The following is a 21,258-nucleotide window of genomic DNA, read 5'->3' on the forward strand; positions in this document are numbered from 1 at the left end:
CAATAGCAAAAGAGAAAGACCAGTCTGGAAGTAATGTGCCAGAGCTGCCTTTGCTTGACCAATGCGAACTATGCAGTCAGGTGGCCAGTGCTGCAAATGAAAGCACTTTTTACTTGTTGAGTAAACATATCTCAGGAATTATCAGTCCCATGGGATAAATCGTATACTGTAGTATACAGCAGTACAGATCAGGTACTGAAACAAGGAGCAAGGGATTAGTACTGAACCAAGCCAGAACACCCCACAACTAGGGGGCAAGAACATCCTGCTGCTTTTAACAATGGTAGATGGGTGTGAAGTTAGTAGCCTGCAGAGCCCAGAAAAGGAATGCAACATAGCTTCCATTGTTCCAGGGATGTGGAACATGAAGCCCCAAGAGTTGATTAAAGTCTATAAAGGATGGATAAAATGGATTAAAAGTCTAAAGGAAACAGGTGAAACTTGTGGAGTTACTAAGAATTTAATACCAAGAATTAAACATGCCTCAGCATCCATGTGAAATAGCTTTGTGTGGATCTGCCACCACCCACTACTGGAATACTGGTCCAGACAGCGCCCTCCATCCAAAAAAATCTGCCTCACACTTAGCTTAGTGCCTGACATACTTCAGAGTCCTCCTCATATCCCATATAAACAGACAAGATTGCCATATTGCTGCTTTCAGAAGCTTCATAGAATAAACAGAATTCTCATTTTTGGGTTTGTATATATACGGTATAGGAAATCTAACTTCCATAGAAGAATGTCAGCACAGGGAAAGCTTCTTATAATAATTCTCTGTGAAAGCATGCAGTAATATAGGATCTTTGATACCACCAGCAAAAGGGGAAAGTGTGCTATACAACCAACAGAAGGACTGATGCCAATTTAACACTCTTTCCTTTTGAGTAAAGTAAGCAGCTGTTTTGATATGCTGTGGTTGATTTGAAGCAGCAAGCTAAGCATATGAAGTTACATCACAGAGCAAGGGCAGGGAACCTGGGGCTCTCTGCATGTGCAGATGCTCCATCATCTCCAGCTAGCATAGGCAACTGGAAGGTAAGATGGGAACTTTGAGACCTGTAGTTGTTCCAAGGAAAAAAAAAAAAAACAAGACTAAAGGACCACGATAAGCAACACAGTCAATCTTTATTGAAAACTGAAGTATTAATACATAACAATTCCTGTTACATAAACGTGCTTTTAAGAATTTAACTCTGAGCTCATCTACTCATTGGATTGCATAAAAATAAAAATGAATTTTACACAGTTGGCTCAGAATGAAATTGCCACTCCTATGTGTTGATGCAATAGTTCAATGCAGATATGATGCTTTAAACTGGTTCTGGAAGACAACATTGACCTAAACTTGGAAAAAGTACCAATACAACTGCTTTAAGACAGTCTTCTTTAAAAAAAAAAAGTTATAAAAAAAGGAAACCTGTGTCTATTTCATAACAAACACTATTACTGGGGCCTCTTGCACCTCTGTTGCATGCACTCCCCCTTTTCACCCCACAAGGGCAGCCAATAATAGCACTACAATAAAATCCCACTAACAAATCCATTCTACTAAAAACAAGTCTGTACAGCAGCAAGCTAAATGAAACTTCCCCGGTTTGCTTGCTAAGTGCTCAAAAGTCACATCAGATTGGAAAAAACCACACAGATCATGTTGGGTAATTAGAGGTCAAACTATTTAGAATATTTTGATACACTAAGTTGGCTCCTGACACTGCGATACTCAAAATGTATTCCAAGTCACATTAGAAAGGGGCAGATGCCCCCCTGCCTTCACTAGCCTGAAAAGGAAGTTCAAGAATCTTGATGGCTTGAGATATTAATGCAAAAACATGCTTATGTAGCTTTTCTCCCTTCCATTTCTATTGAAGACTTACAGCCTGACTAAAGAGATCCTTCACAGATGACTCAAGACACACATGCAGCTTCCTTGCCTGCACAACCTTCCTTCTCCACTTCAGAATGAAGGGGGTTATACAGGCTGAAAAAGTAGTATCTATACAGCAGCACTCAAGTCAGTAAGCAAGGGGCTTGGAAAAAACTCCATGTGCCCACACCCCTGGAGAAAACCCCCACAACCGATCTCTGGATCTGGGGCTTGGTATTTTACATGCACGGACAGAAATGGCATTTGTACTATTTGATGTATTCTAGCAGAGTTACCCAATAGAAAATGCTATGGTGAGCCTTCACAACTATCAAGAAATTAGTTAAAACCTCTATATGGATGCCGACTTCTTTCAGAAGCAGCCGCTAAATACCGTGTATTTACCTAACAGTGCCAACTCACCATTTTCATATAAGCAATTTAGATATTCTGCTTTGCGTAGAACAGTGTCATCCAATCTCTCTGCATTTTAATAAAACAAATTAAGCTAGCTTTACAATACTGTGCTCAACCAAGAGGAACACTGCTCATTTGATACACATAGGAGAAAGATTTGCCTAATCAATTCAAAATTCTATACAGAAATTAAGATCTGTGAAGATCAGCTGACATGGAATATCCCTATGCAAATACCGTTCCATAAAATTTAACCAGATTACAAGTGTTGCATTCTAAGTGGCTTTTCATTTACAGGAATTCAGCTGACGTGAATCCCACCAAACAATATTTCCATTATAGCATCATGCTACCTTTCATGGTTACTTTATGAGCTTGTCAGAGTACTTGAATTTCTGTAGCCTTCAACAATATTTTAGTTACACATTTATAATCAGGATTAATAATTGAGGTTTAGTTTCCTGTCAGTAGGTTAGTGCTAAACACCACTGACTAAATCTACCAATTCTTAGGCAAATGATGTTTCCATAGAATGTGACTATTTTACTATTTTGCTCTTCTTTTAAAAAGAGACACTTAGAACACTGTGTTATCTACCTTGGGAACGTCTCCTAAATGATACTTTGAACATTATTCAAAAACATAACTTTTGAAGTTTAAAAGCCCAGATCCTTTTGTTTTCTGTTATTGCTGTAATTTTTGATTACATTTAAGGCTGCGTTCATTTGAAAAAGCAGCTTGATTTGAGCCTTGTCTACACTGCATTAGCTCCCTTTATAACTTTCTGGGGAGCTCCAATGCAGCCATGTACTAAAATTTCGAGGTTTCACCCCACCCATGCGCACCCCCCCCCCACCCAGGAATTCTAAAACAGGGAATGGAACAAACAGCAGAAGAAAGAATTCCACAACACCTCCTGCTGCCTATAACCCACTTGAAGTACAAACTTTCAGTTTCATATTCATGCTTTTTATTATTTGCAACAATATACCAAGCTATATACACCCCCTCATCACTGTGCTTTTGGTTACTTCCCTATTGACTGTAATGGAGGCATGGAACTACCTCCCAAAAAAATGCCCTCTCCCTCCCTCCCACCCACAGATTAGAATTTCTGGAAGGTGCAGTATCTTTTGCAAAAAGTACTATTTCCCCCCCTTGCAGATGAATCCCTAAACACAACTTAGAAAAAAGTGCTCAAGTGAGATCACCTAGAAAGCTGTTACTACTACTGTGTCCAAAAAAAGCAAGAGGAAGCATTCGGAAATCTGAAGCTTGAGGAGAATAAATTATAACTTGTCCTTACCATTCACAAAGTGCTGCATTAGCTGAAGAGAGTTCAGAGCATTTAAGAGACTGAAGGCAGCAGTGCTTCCATTTGTTTTCAACATGTCCCCAACAAAGCCGTATTTTCAATGCTCATATCTGTGGCAAGAAATATTTTATTCTAAACTTGCTAAAATGGACATTTGCCCACACTGGATGATCACTAGGTCTGTGGAGCACTTTGAAAATAAGAATTACAGATCAATTTCACAAATGGTATAGCTAAGCAGACTCGTCCAAAGCAGTACAGACTCCAAATGGTAGGGGTAGGATTTTGCTGTTGTTGTTCTCTGCATATGGGACTTTCTAAACTGCAACAAGTGCTCAAGATTAAAATTTAAATATCTTAATTTTTTGTTGTGCTAAAGGCATTTGGATCAAGGGGGCCACCTACAATGTGCTCCTTGGAAAATTAACTTTATAAAACCTTACGCTAAAACAAAAACATGAAGAGTGTCTATTATAAAACAAAGTTATCAAGGCCCTCACCTCTACAAGGATACGAGATGTGGAACCCTCCTGCCCCAGGAAAATATAGGACGGCAGCATTAAAATCAGCATGCATACTACACAGAAGTAGCTGCCAAATGCGATTTAAAAACTGATCATCCCAAAATAAAGTACAGGGATACTCAATCTCACAATTAAAAAAAGAGAAGCTTTTTGAGTAGTCTACCAACACTATAACCTAACATACAAATACCAACTTTTAACGGAACATTTTATAACCACTTACAGCACAATTTGTTGTACGCTGGAAATACTGGGAAAATAATGTCCTGTTACTGTTTACCTAAATGGTGCCAATTTAAAGAAAGCCCTTGATTGCATTTAGCACTGAAACTAAACTAAAAATAAAATCTCATAATAATTTTGGTACACAAATGGGTTCCAAGACTAGCCCTATCTCCCCACGGAATTGACTTAGGAACTTTTATAAAAACTTAAAAGTCATAGGCAAGGAATTCAGGAGTCACTCGCTGCAATGAAACACTGCATCTGCTTTCTTAATTTACTGTCTTCTAAATGCAATTTAGGAAGCAATAAGGATATGATAGGAGATTATGCCAAAATACTAATTAATGTCTTTGTACTTGATCACTTTCTAATTCAGTACTCATTTTTGGAACTCTTCCATCATGACAACTCCTACCACACTTTGTTCATAATCTATGCTGCGAGGAAACCAAGCCAAGTAAAATATTTTCAAATGGCTTGTTTGCCTTTACCATATCTAACATGTAGTTGAATTCCTTCCTATTTACATTAGTACATTTTACAAAAGCAAACTGGTTGAAATTGAATTTTTTTTAGCTGACCAGGACTGGTAAGAAAAATTATCTTGGGGTGGGGTGGGGATTGGAACCAAAGGAAATCTGATTCTACCAGAAGTGCGGAAATTTCTTTTGGACATACCATTTAAAACTGTGATTTGATTTTTTTAAAGGAGGCAAGCCATTATGTAGATAGATTTTCCACCTAATATTCTAATGAAGTATACCTTGATGATTTATAGACAAGCTGCTTTTGCCACTGATAACCACACTTCCTGCAAAATTTCATTCTTGTCCTTAAGAATGTTTATGCAACACTGAATCTAACCCCCTCCCACTGGAAGAAAAAAGGAAATGGAAAAAAGGTATGCTTGGTAAACTGATTCTCTGCAAACTATGAACTAATTTTCCAGTCACTGAACTAGGAAAGGAAAATATCACTTAACAGTGCCCCCTTGAACTGGTGCCTTCATCAACTGAAAGTTGCTAATGTATATTATGTTTTTCTATGAAAAAAATCACTGTCACAATTCTACCTCTTAAGACCCTGCATACATTACAACAGTGCATTAGTGATACAAATTGTAAAATACTTTTCGGCTCCTTTGGATTTTGCATATGACATATTTTTTTTTTTGCATCAGTCACAGCAGGTAGATTGAGCAAGCTTTGTGTGTTCTTAGACATGCATTCAACTAGATATGATCAATAAATTTATACTCCCTTTAATCATTATAATGAGCTAAAAATTGCAAGACAGTCCACAAAACAGGATTTGCTTTAAGACTAACTGCTGGAGTTCCAAGATGTAAGATATGCAGCACTGGGAAATCTTCAGTGATGTGGAATTAGTGTTTAGCAAAGGATTGCAAGCATTCAGAAGAAATAAGTCCTGGTTGGAGGCATGAGGGCTTCAGCACCAACTTTTAAACCTCAGTTACTTGATTGCATATCTCCCATCTTCAAACCTACATTCAAAGAAGGGTAAGAAGGCAACTAAGTAAATGTCTGACCTCGTGTCACAAGATCCATGCAATGTCAAATATAGAAACAATTCAAATGTGGCACATAATAGTTACTTCTGCACTCAGACTCGCCTTGTTCCATAGACTCACCAAGAATTGGCAGATTCATAGCTTGTGCTCAACAGCAAGATAGCCCTATTCTTCTGTCTGCCTCCTCAATCTAACCTAGCAGATTTCACTTTCAGAGCTCATCTATCCAACCTGTACTAGAAAGCCTAGAAAGCCCATGACTCAAGACAGTCAGATTCTGCAAATGGATCAGAATATTTCCAGCAGAGTAATCAGATCCTCAGTCAAAGAGATATATGTAAAATGTTAAAGCAAAAATCAACAGTAAATGCCCCATTTCAGGCAATTAACAGCTGCTCAAAGCTTGTTTTAACTTTAAAATAGTCAGGAAAATTGAATGAGGGAGACCCTTCCATCAGGGAACTCCATGTGCTGCTGGATCATATTAATAGGCAGTGCAGATGTTAGCCAAAGCTAACTCTCATCAGTACTCCCCATTGAAGTCCACACAGTTCCGAATCCAAATGCCGAATTCAAAATTTTCTCAGCCAAGTATTCATCCAAGGAGACCAAAGCACAAAAGCGACATAGGTAGGTCTTTAACCTGGTAAATAAATCTTGCTTAATTTTATTTTTAAATTTCTTTTGTACAGAGTGAAAAACTATACATGGATATAAGACACTCTTCAGAAAGCCAAACTGCTGTGATTGTAAAACGTTCTTTCCCAGAAACAAGCAATGTTTAAGAACATATAACCAAGCCTGACATTTACAGGTGACACGTACCAACGCACCTACTATCAAAAAGTTATAACTTATCCTGTGACTTGTGCTAGATCTCTAGCAAAGACGTTGCTATGATTGTTACAACCATGCCAGTACTTACACTGTGTGGTAATCACCACTGTGGGGGCACGTAGCTATAGGTTGGCGTTCCTGGGGCCCGATAGGTGGGCATTGTAACTGGGTGTGGGGCTACAGGAGTTGGGGAATGCGTTGTCAACAAGGTACCTGAGGAGCAAAGAATATTTTCATAATAATGTTGCTTTAATTTAGAAGTCAACATATCGATAAAAACTTACATAGGATTTAAAAGGAACATCGTTTTGCAAGCTTGTGGCCATGTGTCCCTTTTGCTCACCCCCCCCCCCAATTTTGTAGCAAAAAAAAAGGAAAGTTACACACCGAGAGGCAGGTATATCATCCTAGTTTGGGGCTGAGACAGCGTGTCTCATGAAGCTACTTCATGAGTTACATGGAACAGGTAAGGTTTTTAGGAGTTAGACTCTCCCACTCCCTGCCCCAAGTACATCTACATCCTCTGAGCAGCTCTTCAGCTTGCAGTATTTCCCCACTGTATAAAAATGCTTCATATAAAATTTATCAATAGAATTAGGTGACATGGTTCACAAGTCAAAGTAAGCCAAATCATGGCTCTGAAGGAACACATGACTGTGTGAGATTTGAGAGAGGGGATCAAAGTCACTTTGTGCCTCCCCATTGCTCTGCCGGCTGTGACCATGGTTTGGTTTAGCATGTTGTCTAAACCTGGGATCACAGCTTAGCTCTCCTGGAGAGACCTTAAGCTGTGTAAACCATAGGGCAAACAGCTTGTGGTTAGTCTGTGGAAAGCTAAACCATGACCCCTGGTTCACAGAACACACTAAATCAAGCCATGACTCAGGGCAGTGCAGCAGCAGAATAACCAAGGAAGAGTAAAGTGGCCGCAATCTTTGCCCCGGAACCCCCACACTAAGCGATGTGTGAACCAGGCCAAAGTCTCAAGTTAAAATCCAACCACCACTCAAGTGTATGGGCAGCAGATTTCAGACAATCAGAGTAGTTAATGCATATTAACTTGTGAAACTCAAGTGCTACAGGATGATCTGACTTCTAGTCCTAAGTGGCACTTTTTTGAAGTATTGGTATCAGTCATGGTAGCCAAGAAAGTTCAGATATACAATATCCACTTATCACAAGTTGCATGAGGATTTACATGCAATATCAAACTGGCCACACTGATTGCTATCAAGTGAGACTAAATACTGACCCTGGCTCAGAATGTAGTATAACAAAAATCTATTTACCTGCTGACATTGCCATTGTGGTCCCAGCCACCATTCCCATAGTGACACCATTTCCTCTGGGGGGCGGAATTGGTGCTGGGTACATAGTTGCTGGCATTCCATTGGGTTGCACAACTGTAGTGTGATGAATTACGTGGGGTGGTGCTGCATATAAAGGCTGTGTGTAGTAAGTGCCTTGCTGTTGGAAAAAATAGTTGGTTTAGTAAAATCCTTGCCACCACTGCATGCATCCTAAAAGGGCACACACAACTATTTCAGGAAAAATACCATTAAGTACAGACCACAGATATAAATTGGAGTGGTGGGGGGTGTGAGAGAGATCAAAGGCAGAAAATTACATCTCTTTCCTCCTCTGAAATTACAACTCAGGTGGGAGTTGGACCCCTGAAAAAACAAACAAACCCACAACACTTGCCTTGTTAATCTCTAATTGAACTGTCATTATTCTCACACCTGAAGTCGCACATTTTGTTTCCAAAAAGCAAGATCGCCTTTGTACTGAGATCCTGTAATTTTATCAGCTTAAATATTTGGGATAGTTTAATAAAGCAGGATTATCTTTCTTTTTTGCTTCACCCTGCATGCCACAAGGCAGTAATTCAGAATCTAAATGTTTACCGTATTTTTCGCCCTATAGGGCGCACCGGCCCATAGGGCACACCTAGTTTTCAGGGGGGGAAATCAAGGAAAAAAATATGACACCCCCTCCGCAGCTCTGGGAGCAGTGGACAGGCTGCACGCAGCCTGTGCGCTACTCCAAGACCTTCTCCCTGCTTTTGCGGGAGGTGGCGGAATTCCCCCACCTCCCAGCAAAAGCCCACAGGAGCTGCGCGCAACTCCTGCGGGTTTTTCAACCAGGAGGGAGAAGGGACAGAAACGGCCAGTCATTCCCTTGTCCCTCCTCGGGGAAAAGCCCCCAAGAGCAGCACGCTCTTTAAAGGGTGCGTGGCTCCTGCGGGCTTTTCTACGAGGTGGGGGAATTCCCCCATCTCCCGCAAAAGCCCACAGGAGGGAGAAGGGACTGACTCGGCCAGTCAGTCCCTTCTCCCTCCTTGGGGAAAAGCCCCCAAGTGCGGCGCACTCTTTAAAGAGTGTGCAGCTCCTGCGGGCTTTTCGACCCAGCTTGTGGGGCTGGCGGTGGGGGTAAGCGCTGCTTTCCCCCACCGCCAGCCTCAAAGCCAGGTCGGGGAGCAGCGCTAAGGCGTCACGCGCCTTCCCGCTGCCCCCCGAGCTTGTGGGGCTGGCAGTGGGGGGAAGCGCTGCTTTCCCCCACCGCCAGCCTCAAAGAGCAGACTCTCCTGGCTTCAGCGAAAACAACGCGAAGCCTCTGGAGCACAGGCTACGGAGGCTTAGCGTTGCTATCGCTGAAGCCAAGGAGCCTGCATTCGCCCCATAGGACGCACACACATTTCCCCTTCATTTTTGGAGGGGAAAAAGTGCGTCCTATAGGGCGAAAAATACGGTATGTCTATTTGTATTTGCAACTATTTCTCTTAAGAGAAAACAAGCATTTTAAAGATGGAGTTCATTCACAAGCCTGTTTCTATGCATGTTTCTATTTACCAAAACAATAACATCACCACATATTTCCAAGAATGTCAATGCTCAGAAAAATCAGATATTCCCACAAGTACAGTAACCTAACAAGAGTAATGTAAAGCAAGAGCAACCAAAGTCAAAACTTTCTGCACAACACACTGATTCTACAGAAAATACTAACAGAGTAGAGAAGGATAGCATTCTGGGCTGTTACAGAATGAATGCAAACAGTAAATCTATACTTTTTACCTGTGCATATGGATTCTGCTGTGGATAGGCACTTCGAACCGGATACACTGCAGTCTGATAGGGGTTGGGTGATGAAGAATAGGGAGGCACTGCACCACTGGTAGGTGAACAGGAGACTTTATATGGTGTGCCTGGTGTATAACCTATAAACAGAGAAAACCAAATGTAATCTTTTTGCTGAGCTTTAATCAGATTTATTTAGCACACCTGGGCACAAATGTAAGCCTTCCATTAAGCCATTTGAATGCACATACATGCTTTCATAATTTCTAACAATCAAGCAGATTAATAAACCACAAGAATTAGTAACATCCATTAAATTTTCTAGTGAAATAGAATCTGCTACCACACACAATTTATTAATCAAAAACAACAACAGAATATCAAAGAGTGGTACAGGTATTAAGGTTGGTCAATAAAGTACTTGGGTTTTAGGTAAAGCACAACAGTTAGGTAAAGCACAACAGAAATTTTGTACTTTATTTACCAGATTAAAAATAATAATACGAGGCAGCAAATATTTATAACTTTGGAATACTCTGCCAATAGATTCAGCAGGCCTCCTTCTGTTTCAGCTTTTAAATAGGTGCTGAAAACTTTTCTGTTCTGTCAGGCTTATGAGGGCAATTAAAAATATACCTTTCCACAATAGTTAGCCAATTTTGGGTTATTTTTTGTATGGTTTTATGTATAGTTATAAACTACTCTTATTTATTTATTTTACAAATAGAAGTATATATACTTATAACCAAATAAATAAAACAAAACAAGTCTATTCACTTTGCGAAACTGATTGTGGTTGAAGTTAGATTACAGAATCCATTCTGGAGTGTTTTTATACAGATTTCTGATACCCATGATGCATAGCACTATTTTAATATAGCTGCCATGTACCTAGCTGGAAGCATCGTGATATTTCCACTAAGTTCTGCACTTCAGGGGTGGCAGGGGGATGGGGAGATATAGGAGAAACGAATAACACTCATCTTGTAATAATCTCTTACAATAACTTTCTTTAGATCTTGGAATACAAATACACACAGAGAGAAAAACAATAATCCTGGATCCAGAACAGATCTGAACCTGGTTGCTAAACCCCCCGGGGGGGTGGGGGCAAGGTATTCAAGAGGATGGTGCCTAATTCTAAAATTGGGTAGGATGTGGAGCTGGAAGGACAAGGCACAATGATTAAAAAATGGAGGGATGCCCCGCACAGTGAGGGGACCTTGGTTCAAACAACCCTTGACCACCTTTTGCTCCAACAACCAAGAAAAATAATGGCTATATAGTGCACCTTCCTTCTCCACCCCACCCCCAGCAACAACAATCAGGAATACTGTGCACTGGCAAACAGTCCATTACCCAATAGGTTGTAGCAGTATCCCCACATGCAGGGAATACCAAGGAAAGAATACACATTGCCACCAGGAAGCACCTGTTGTGCAAACCCCAGTAAACTCTGTGATGCACGCAGAAGGGAACATGGAGTACATGTTGGCGAATACCCAACACTCCTCTCCATCTTACTGCCAAAAACTTATGACTCATTTATCTTCACAGGATAAGAGCAAAAGACAAAAAGCAGAACAAACAAAATGCAGATAGTGTTCCATTGCAACTCCCTACATTGGATGATAAGGTTTAGTCTTAACTTCCTCAATATGTGAATAACCAATTGCAAGCGCCAAGGAGACTACCCATGTGAGAGTGGGAACTAGGCTGAAGAACATCAACTGGAAGAGTACACAGGAGGCAGAACCCTCTCTTGCACATTCACCCTCTAATGAGCACCTAGTCACAGAACCCTACTGCAGGCAATACCCAATATTTACCATCCCCGTGTCTCTCAACAGGGAACCAGGTTGCCTTCGACACACAGAGGGAAGAAATCATAGAATCATAGAATTGAAGGGACCCCAAGGGCCATCTAGTCCAACCTCCTGCAATGCAGGAAACTCAACTAAAGCATCCATGACAGATGGCCATTTAACATCATATTCCAACCCACAGCGTCATGCCTCCCAGAATCAAGGCCTATAATGGGAAACGGGAGCAGTGGAATTGTCCTAATTAACTCTCACAGATATCATGTTCCTTTCCAGAGTACACGACAGACAAATGCCATGGATGCAACAGTACCTAGCATGGAGATGGGGAAAGATGAACCTGCTTCCTCTGTCTGTCACACTCCTCTTTCAAACATAGCAACAACAAAAAGTCTGGCTACTCAGTTTCTTTGTTTCAGAAATCCTCTGCAGATGTCAAAAAATATCACCATTCCCACCCAATGCTTTATATGGTTGACTTCGACATGTCTGCATACATACCTGTTTGGAATGTAGGATTTGCTGCAGGGTACATATTTGGAGAATAGGCAGGAGCAGCAGCTGCATAGCCCATTGGGAATCCAGCTAAGAGAAAACAGTTGAAAATTACTTTCAGAAATACCTCCAATGATCTACTTGTATTGTTTTCCAAGCTTACAACTAATTAAAATAAGGTGAACATGACTTCTTTCAATTGTATCTCAGTGATGTAATCAAGCCCATGATTAATATTGTGAGGCTTCAGGCTATCAACCAGGGGCATCCAATGTCGTGCCCTCCAGATGCTGTTAGACTCTAAACCCCTCCAGCCCTAGCCAGCTGTAAGGCTACAGGACATGTCTAATCATGGCCATCTAACCCCTATGCTTCCAGGCCAACTGCACAAATATAAAAAACTGCTTCAGTCAGCCAAAAAGAGGTTGAAATTATACAGTGCAATGTAGCCACTTTTCTGAGGCAATCTTCATAGAATAGGCATTAACAATAAACCAAATGTATTATATAGTACAGGGGTCAGCAACCTTTTTCAGCCGTGGGCTAGTCCACCATCCCTCAAACCATGTGGTGGGCCAGACTATTTTTGGGGGGTGGGGTGGGGGAATGAACAAATTCCTGTGCCCCACAAATAACCCCGAGATACATTTTAAATAAAAGGACACATTCTACTCATGTAAAAACACCAGGCAGCCCCTACAAATAACCCAGAGATGCATTTTAAATAAAAGGACACATTCTACTCATGTAAAAACACGCTGGATCCTGGAGCGTCCGCGGGCCGGATTGAGAAGGCGATTGAGCCGCATCTGACCCCTGGGCCTTAGGTTGCCTACCCCTGATATAGCCACATATGAAATGGCTATGGCTCTATTTCATTATGTTTGTTGTCCATGCATCAGGAAGTTGTGGTCAGGTGTGGATGCCAGCCAGATGCATAGGCTACAGAATGGCAGGTGTCTATCCTTAATCTATACTATGCAAAGCCACCCCAACTCTCTAGAATTTTTTTTTTAAATAACCTCTGCATTGTTATACGCAACTACTTGTGCAGTCTGCTAATTCCAAAGTCCAATTAACTGTATTTTATATGCTAGAGGATGAGGACTGTAAAGCACTCCCATCCACGTAATAAACAGTAAATGGTAAATGCTAGGACCTTCAATATTACTACCACCCAGTATAGCACTTTTCCTATGTATTCAGAGAACTGTTTTTAAGATTACAAAGTAGCACTGATACTAGGGACTCTTGTGGTTTGTACGAGCCTATGTGTGTAAGCGAGAAGTTCAGCAACAGGTCCTTAAACCCTGCTTCTGGGTGCAGGAGTCTTTTGCTTTATGACTCATTTTTGTGGACAAACCTTTAACTGATGTATGCTCTCTGTTTTGTAGTTTCATATTTAATATAAGTCACTTCAGGAATTCTTTGTGGAAAGCAACACACAGGTAAATAAAAAAGCTCTAAATAATATTAAAGTCACCCCTAATATTCTCACTCTCAACTACTTTTTAAAATAGGGAGATATTTTAATGAGTTATAAAATAATAATTTATAATAGCATTTGAATGTATATTTTCAATGGTATGGACAGCCTGAAACGAGACAACAGCAACAGTAGACTATTTTGGCTAACTAAGCACTTCTACACGGAGAAACAAAGGATGAAAAGCACAATGCTTTAAAGACACGCACTGGCAGAAAACGATGTTAGGGACACAGGAAGCTACTGGGCCAGACCAGTGGCCCAACTAGCTCAGTAATGTCAACACTGACCTAGCAGCAATTCTGCAGGGTTTCAGGCAGGGAATCTTTCCCAGCTCTACCAGGATCAATCCTAGGACCATATGAATAGAAAGCAAATGCTCTGCCACTGAGCTATGGCCCTTCCTGTGTTCTCTTATCTGCAGTTAGTTACACGGCAAAGGTTAAGCCTGCATCCAAAGCATTTTTCTATTTGTATGTATGTATTCCTTTCAAAATAAAAAGCAAGTCCAAAACTGGCCGGGTTCAGACATCATGAAAAACCAAATTGTGGCCTTAGCCTGAATGTTAATCCCCACAACAACCCTGTGAGGTAGGTTAAGAGGCTGTGACTGGCCCAAGGTCATCCAGTGAGCTTCATGACTGAGTGGGGATTTGAACCCTGATCTCTTAGGTCCTAGCCAAACATTCTAACCACTGCACCACACTGGCTTCCTAGAGTACTTCTGCTATGGAACAGCTATATAAATTAAGTAGGTAAATAAATATTGCAAAAGCAAAATGTCACTTGGAGAAGGGTCTGAAGTATTTCCCTTGGAGCTTGAACTTGTTTTATTCTGGATCGCTTTATCTGATGTTTCAATGTGTTGTAAACCGCTTTGAGATTTTTTCTTTAAAATATGAATAGTATAGAAGTGAAATTAATAATAATAATAATAATCAAACTGCATGAAACAGTAAGTTGTTTATATGTTGCCATATAAGAAAGGTTAGTTTAAGCTAAAACAGTTAGAAACCAGCAATTTAAACTAATGTTCAAATCACCTGCAGCTTTCAGAAATGCAGAGGTAGGAAAAAATGTCTCCCCAAACCCAAACACTATACATGGTCCTTCCCATTCCTTGTGGCCTCAAAAGGGCAGAAACTATCAGCACAGCTCTCTGCCTAGACATAGGTTTACACTGCAGGCATTGTACATTCCCTTGACCTTCTAGATTCTGGTAGATGGTACAGTCTAAGAGCAATCCTCTGTTTGTGGTGGCCCTTACAGCCAAATAAAATGCCTCTGTGGTACTGACACGACATGACAACACTTGGTCCACTTTTCTCTCTGAAGCTATTTGTGCAGTCCACAGGCTATATGTGAAGTTTGTCACTCGGGAACTTACTTGGGAGTAACTGCTACTACTCTACACCAATGCATCCTGAAGTTAGGTTTACTACAATGTCCAGTTTGATTAATAGACAGCACCCAGGTAATACATTTAAGAGATTCAGTTACATACCTGGATAACCAATTCCTTTGGCATTTGCATAGGGAACCCCAGATGATCCAGGACTATAAACAGGATTCATGATTTCGGAAACTATAGGGGGGAAAGCATTTGTATAGAAAAAGAATAGGGAGTCTTAGTCATCAATGTTCAACTAAAATGTGAAGCAGTAGGAATCCAATATTATCAACTACATTTTCATTATTCTGGCATGTGCTTGCCACAAAGTCCCTCTTAATAAGTTCTTTATTTTAATTGTGCAACTAAGATTTTGTTAACATATATGGCTATATGTACCTTTCATGATATCTGGGCATGTATTACATGAGATGCAATAAAACTGTCAACAGTTGTTACTGCTATCTAAAAAAAAGAACCATTTCTCAAGAGTGGTCTTTAATTTATAACAGGTAGACAAAATGGCACACCTCAAATGGTGTAATCCCAAACACATTTATTCACTCAGTAGAACAAAAGGTTAATGACACTTGCTCTCCTTTTAAGTATGCTTGGGACTGCAGTCTAAAGCACTGTAGATGAGCACAATTGACAGAGATGAGACAAGCAGTTTTTGACACTACATTTTGAAGTGTGGTTCATAGTCTGGTTTTACTTCTGAAAAAAAGATGTCCCATATAAAGGTGTCTGCCAAGAGCAAAAAGAAGCCCCACTGTGACCTATGGGGCTTACTCATTACAGCATGCTTAGGATTCCATCCTTAAGTCACCCAAGACTTGTCTTGCCATCATGTGAAATACATAATGCAACTATCTGGGAGAAATTGAGTTTTCAGCAGGATGGCTGATTGGCTAGGAAAGTGTCTGGGAACTCTATGTACAGTATGTCGCCTGCAGTTCCATGATGGGGGAAAAATGTGGACTATAAATGTACTAAACAAATAAGCAAAACATACTGCTAGTTTGGCTTCTTGGTGTTCAGTCAAGAAGTAGAGCACAACAAATATAAGGTGAGACACTGGTGGCATCACCTACCACGATGTGCGAGTGTGTTCAAGCATAGTTTAAGTCAGGGTTCAGTATTATGAGAACAAGCCTCTGGCCTGAGTACTTTCCCGCTCCTCTTGCAAGGGGACAAGAAGGTGACCACAAGCTTCCACTTCCATTTTAGATTAACTGCAGTTTGGTGCCCCATGAGAAACAAACTATGATTAATCTCAGTGACAGGTGAAACAGCGCAAGTGGAAAGGTTTTCTCAACCATCCATGTAATTGAAATCAATACACACTACAGCATATAAGATCAAGCTTACACATTTCATTTTGGAAATGAAGCTATGTCCCCCAGACTACTTATGGGTAATAGTTCATAAACTTCATGAACTATGGCTTAAAGTTAATGATGGGTTGTCAATATATGCATGACAACAGCAAGCTATGATAGGGCGTTTGTACTTTTAAAATTTGTGTAAAGAAGAAATTGAGGCAGCTGCCGTTTCTTTCACCCCTTCATGACAAACTATCCTTGCCAAAATTCCACTTCTTTAAAAGTAAGTATCCCTGTTCTCAGTCACATATGGCAACTAGAGAGAGAAAAGCCCAATTTTCGTGTATGCTTAAAGAACCACGTTATGGCCTGTGTTGCAAGCAATTATTGAAAGCCGATTCAAGGTTTGAAATGATTGGAGGTTACAGTTGTAGAACACTGATCACAATACTCAAGGGTGCAAATATGAGGGATGTGTAAGCACCTTAACTGTGTCTTCATTTTCAACTCAAGACCTTTCAGAACTGAATCACTGGAGTGCTTTTCACACTTTTCAGAGTACTTACAGAGCAATTTAGCTCTTCTGGATTGCAGACATCTTATGTTATTAGTCTACTGATATCAACAGAACCTACTTTCCTTCAGTGCACTTAAGACTGGGGCATAAGGGAAACAGCATCAAATATAATAATTTTACATTGCAAAATGCTGGTAAAGTTGTGTCTGGCCCTAGCATTTTTTTGAAAGACCAGAATGTACACCATTTGAATCATAATCAAAAATATTCATTTAAACTAACCTAGTGACAATAGTTTACAGAACAGAATTACAAAGAAGCATTGTACCTCCATAATTCTGAAGAAAATTATAGAAAAGTGGGTCAATGATGATTCTTCCACAGCTTGAGGCCTTAAATGCAAGATTATTCTTATAATGTTCATTTCTATATCAGCAAGAAATCAATCTTAAGTGTGCAGCACTAATGCTCTGGAACTCTCTGCTTATTAACATCAGGCAGGTACCTTCACTGTACTGACACCTGATAAAAACTTATTTGTTTAGGAAAGTGTACTCAATTTTTTTTTTTTAATGTATACTTGCTGATGTTATTTTTAAATAAACATTTGTTATTCTACTTTATGCAAACTGCTTAAAGATGTTTATCTTTTGATTAAGTGGTCTATAAATTATGTTTAATACATAGATTAGAAAACAAGGAAACTGACCTCTAGTGTATAAATACCACTTCTGCCAATAATCCTCCTACAACATTTTGATGAAATTAGTAGTGAAACTGGGTAGGATAAACTGAGCTAAGATGAAGCTGTCTGATGAACAGAAAGCATACGTATATGGGTAAAAAAAATTCTAGACTCTTTTTGGCCTGAAGGGTGAAGTGCATGTATTCCACAGATAACAGTGTTTGAGAAGTTTTGCTGTTTTATGAGCTTCAAACTTTTATAACATTTACAATTATAGGCTTCTCTAAAAAGATTATATCTGAGAAGACAGAAAGTCTAGTCAAATTAGTAGGGTGCTACTATCAACATCTTACATTTTTATGATTATGTTTAAATCCTCCTCGTCTTTGCAAAAAATAAGCAACCTAAAGAATAAAATGTATGTGCTTAGGTGTTAGAAGAACATATGTCGTTAAAAGTTATGTGGGTACCCTGAAAACCCAAGACAAGACTAGAGTGGCAGTAGGTCTTGAAAGATGGGGAAAGTTATAGGGAAGAAACATTAGTTAAAAGAATTTCAAAACTTGACTTTCAGGACACAATGACATTCACAATGCAGTGTACAAAGTTTCTCAGTGGAAACATAAGATATGAAACCATCATATTAAAGCCACATTACATTATCTCTTTAAAACAAATACCAATTAATTTAAAATACAGAATGAAATAAAAATGGCCAAGTTTTCTCTTTAAAAGTTTCAATAATCAGGCCACATGTATTTTCTGAGCAAGGTAATTCCACAAATATGTGGCCACCATCAAGAATCTGGTCCTTAGTATTAATCATTACTTCTTTTATTGACAAGATAGAGAGCAGGGCCTCAGAAGATGGTCTTAAGTTGGCTAAGTTGGCTGTCAACTGCAGGTGGGTTCTGGTTCCAAATCAGATAACCTGGTTCCTAATCAGGCCAAAATCAAGAAAATCAGGTTGACTGCTCCGCTGACCACAAAACTAAAAACAGTAATATTCTGCTGCCTAGAAGTTGGAACTGAATGCAAATGGCCAGAGAATTGACAAAAAGAAAAACTGTAGCAGAAACAGCTGGAAAGGGTATAGTCATAGTGAAGAACAACTAACAGAAACAAACGAGTTACTGCTAAGGGTTATGACAATGACAAGCTAAGTTGTAATGTAAGGCATTTGGTTTATTCAAGCATGATATAGATGGCACAAATATAGAAAAAGAAAAGCTCAAATACCAGATGTGAGGACACTTTAATTGTCTGCCTGTTAGCTTGTATTAAAAAAACAAAGCAAACTCCAATCTATCCCTTTCTGAGTAAGGTTAAAATCAAGGCAGCACACATGGCAGCAATGTTTCTCCATTACTATATGGTTTAAATCCTAGAGATTAGATTAAGATGAGCAGACAAGAGCCAAATATTGTTAAGGAAACTCTCAAACCACACTTGATAATAATTAAAACAGACAACACAAACATATTCTTTGACTTACAATGTCATTAAAAAGTATTTTAAACAAGTGCTACCAGTCTACTGCAAATCAGTCTAAAAGGCCTTCAAGTGCTGTATTTTTATTATAGAGATAACTATAGAGCAAATTGGATTAAAAAATTAAGGAAAACATGATGAGGGTATCATTATGTATATTCTGTATTTGATTTTTGGACTTAGAGCCATTTCATGCATGATCTGCCTTATCTGTGCACATATGAAACCTGAATTGGTATACCCAAATATGGAAACTAAGGTCCAACAGATATTTAAAGGATCCAGTTTAAGGAACATGGCTGCTAAGACAAGACTTGGACCTGCTTTAAACAAGTTAGCCAGTGACATATTGCAAGGACACTTGAACCTCTTTGGCAAACTGCTCCGAAACATACATAGCAAGTTTCACAATGTATATAACATATGCCTAAAATGAAGTGATGGGAAGCCCTATCCTGCATGTTTATTTGGAAGCATTAAGTGGCACCGTAGGGTGGTAAGAAAATAGCTGTGCAATCTGGTCCACATGTCTATGTTAAAAAGCCATCAACAGCTTTCAGTGGAAGCTACCTCCATGTCAGCGTGCACAGACAGGCCCGCTGCCATTAAACACGCGAGACCCACGAAGCCCACCCACGTTATTCAAGACTGAGCCTTGAAAGACACAGCCGGTAGGTATAACGGGCGCGATCGTCTCTCTCAGCGACCGCCTCCAATAAGCGCAAACCGGTTTAAATCCTAAAACGCCGTTTTCTTTGTCACCGCGGAGCGTCGGGGAAAAGTAAGCGGCCCAAGAAAATCCAGGGCAATTGGGCAGATCCTTTTCTGTGCAAGAGACGCAGCCGCCCCCGCTCCTAAAGCTAGGCCGAGAAAAGCCTTTAAAGTGACCTCTCCGTCTCCCCCCCCCCCCGGGCACAAAATAGAGGGAGAAAGACTGGGGAGAGTTAAGGCGCCCGCAAAGCATCGCCGTTCAGCAGCACGGCTAGGTGCAAAAAGGGAAAGGAGAAGGGGGGGGGAGAATGTGCGGAGAAACGAAAGCGGCTGATCGCCCCCGGAAAACGCGACGAGCAGAGCTGCTGCAGGTCGCCCGCGGGCGCAGAGTCTGCGGCCCCGGCCTTGCCTCGGCCAAGCATCCCTCGCCCGGGGCCTTGCAAGGGAACTGACTGCAGCGCCGCCGGGGAGCGACTAGGCCAGCCGAGGGGAGGGAGCCCGCCGGGCAGCTGTTCTGGCCGCGGCCCCGAAAGGCTGCAGAGGCCGGGAGCTGCAGGTACGAGGACGGCCGACCACCTCGGCCTCCCCTCAGGGCAGGGGCTGCAGGGGGGGGGGCGCCCGCTCCTTCGCTTACCAGACTGCGGCGCTTCGTCGCGGCCCCGGCCCGGCTGTCGCTCTCTCGCTCTCGGGGCCTGAGGCGGGAGGGTGCCGAGCCTGGGCGGGGTGTGTGTATGTGTGTGAGTGCCGCCTGGAGCTGCCGCTACCACAACTACGAGCCCTTCCTGGCTGCGCCTTCCCGTCTCTCTCTCGCTCTCTCTCTCTCTCTTCCAGAGAACTGCGCAGCAACCTAGCGGCCCAAAACGTCACATCCGCCCGTCGGCTGGGTGCAGAGGATGGACGGCGGTGGCGGCGACGAGAGCCGCGCGCGCCTGAAGCCCCCCAAAGCGAGCAGAAAGCCGCTGTCACGTGCGGGGGGAGAAAGGCTCCTTCGCTGCCGCGGCTCCCTGTCACGTGGTCGGAGGAGCCGTCGCGCTCTGCTGTTCTCCCCCCTCCCGCCCCCTCAGACTGCAAAAGAAGCAAAGGAGTCGACGGCTGTTGTTTTTTTAATTGCTATTTGTTTAGGTGGCCTCAGGGCTGGTCACGTGTAGGAGGCTTTCTCAGGGTCATTTGCACCTGTAAGGCACATGCTCAATATTGTCTTGGACTATCAGAGCGGGAGTAGAGAAGAGAGGAAGCTGCTTATCCCGAGGCAGGCCGATGGCCTATCTAGCTCGGTGTTGTCTGCACTGACTGGCAGCGTTTGTCCGCCCTTCCTCGACATGCTCGGGAATTGAGCTTGGGCAGGTCCCCTTGCAGAACTCGAAAGCTTGCGTGCAATTGTGTGTTATTTTGGTTGGCCTAATAAGTGTATAAGGTGTACAAGACAGAGGACAGGGGGTAATTTCCGGGGTTACAGTCACTTCAGGAGCCTGTCCTGCTCCCTTCCACTACCTGTTTCTCTCATGGAGGCTGTGCAGTTGGAGAAAGAAACAATCGAGG

General features: G+C 41.4%; 1 protein-coding gene across 1 annotated transcript; it reads right to left on the reverse strand.

Annotated features, from left to right (window-relative positions):
- Positions 1-1,111: 1,111 nt before the first annotated feature.
- Positions 1,112-20,731, reverse strand: FAM168B (family with sequence similarity 168 member B). Its single transcript, XM_083505766.1, has 7 exons — positions 20,354-20,731; positions 15,105-15,185; positions 12,121-12,204; positions 9,794-9,936; positions 8,006-8,183; positions 6,805-6,929; positions 1,112-5,852 (listed from the first exon to the last, which is right to left on the reverse strand). Exons 2-6 carry the CDS (start codon positions 15,172-15,174, stop codon positions 6,817-6,819), a joined length of 588 nt encoding a protein of 195 aa, XP_083361892.1. The 5' UTR covers positions 15,175-15,185; positions 20,354-20,731; the 3' UTR covers positions 1,112-5,852; positions 6,805-6,816.
- Positions 20,732-21,258: the final 527 nt, after the last annotated feature.

Source organism: Podarcis liolepis (assembly GCF_965112155.1).
Source record: "Podarcis liolepis genome assembly, chromosome: 5".
Lineage (NCBI taxonomy): Eukaryota > Metazoa > Chordata > Lepidosauria > Squamata > Lacertidae > Podarcis > Podarcis liolepis.

Bases quoted from the DNA above. Each gene is read 5' to 3' on its own strand.
- FAM168B (XM_083505766.1), bottom strand. From the start codon at position 15,174: ATGAATCCTGTTTATAGTCCTGGATCATCTGGGGTTCCCTATGCAAAT. The intron at 9,937-12,120 runs GTATGTATGCAG...CTCTGTTTATAG, and splicing joins AAATCCTACATTCCAAACAG to GTTATACACCAGGCACACCA. The intron at 6,930-8,005 runs GTAAATAGATTT...TTTGCTCCTCAG, and splicing joins CACAATGGCAATGTCAGCAG to GTACCTTGTTGACAACGCAT.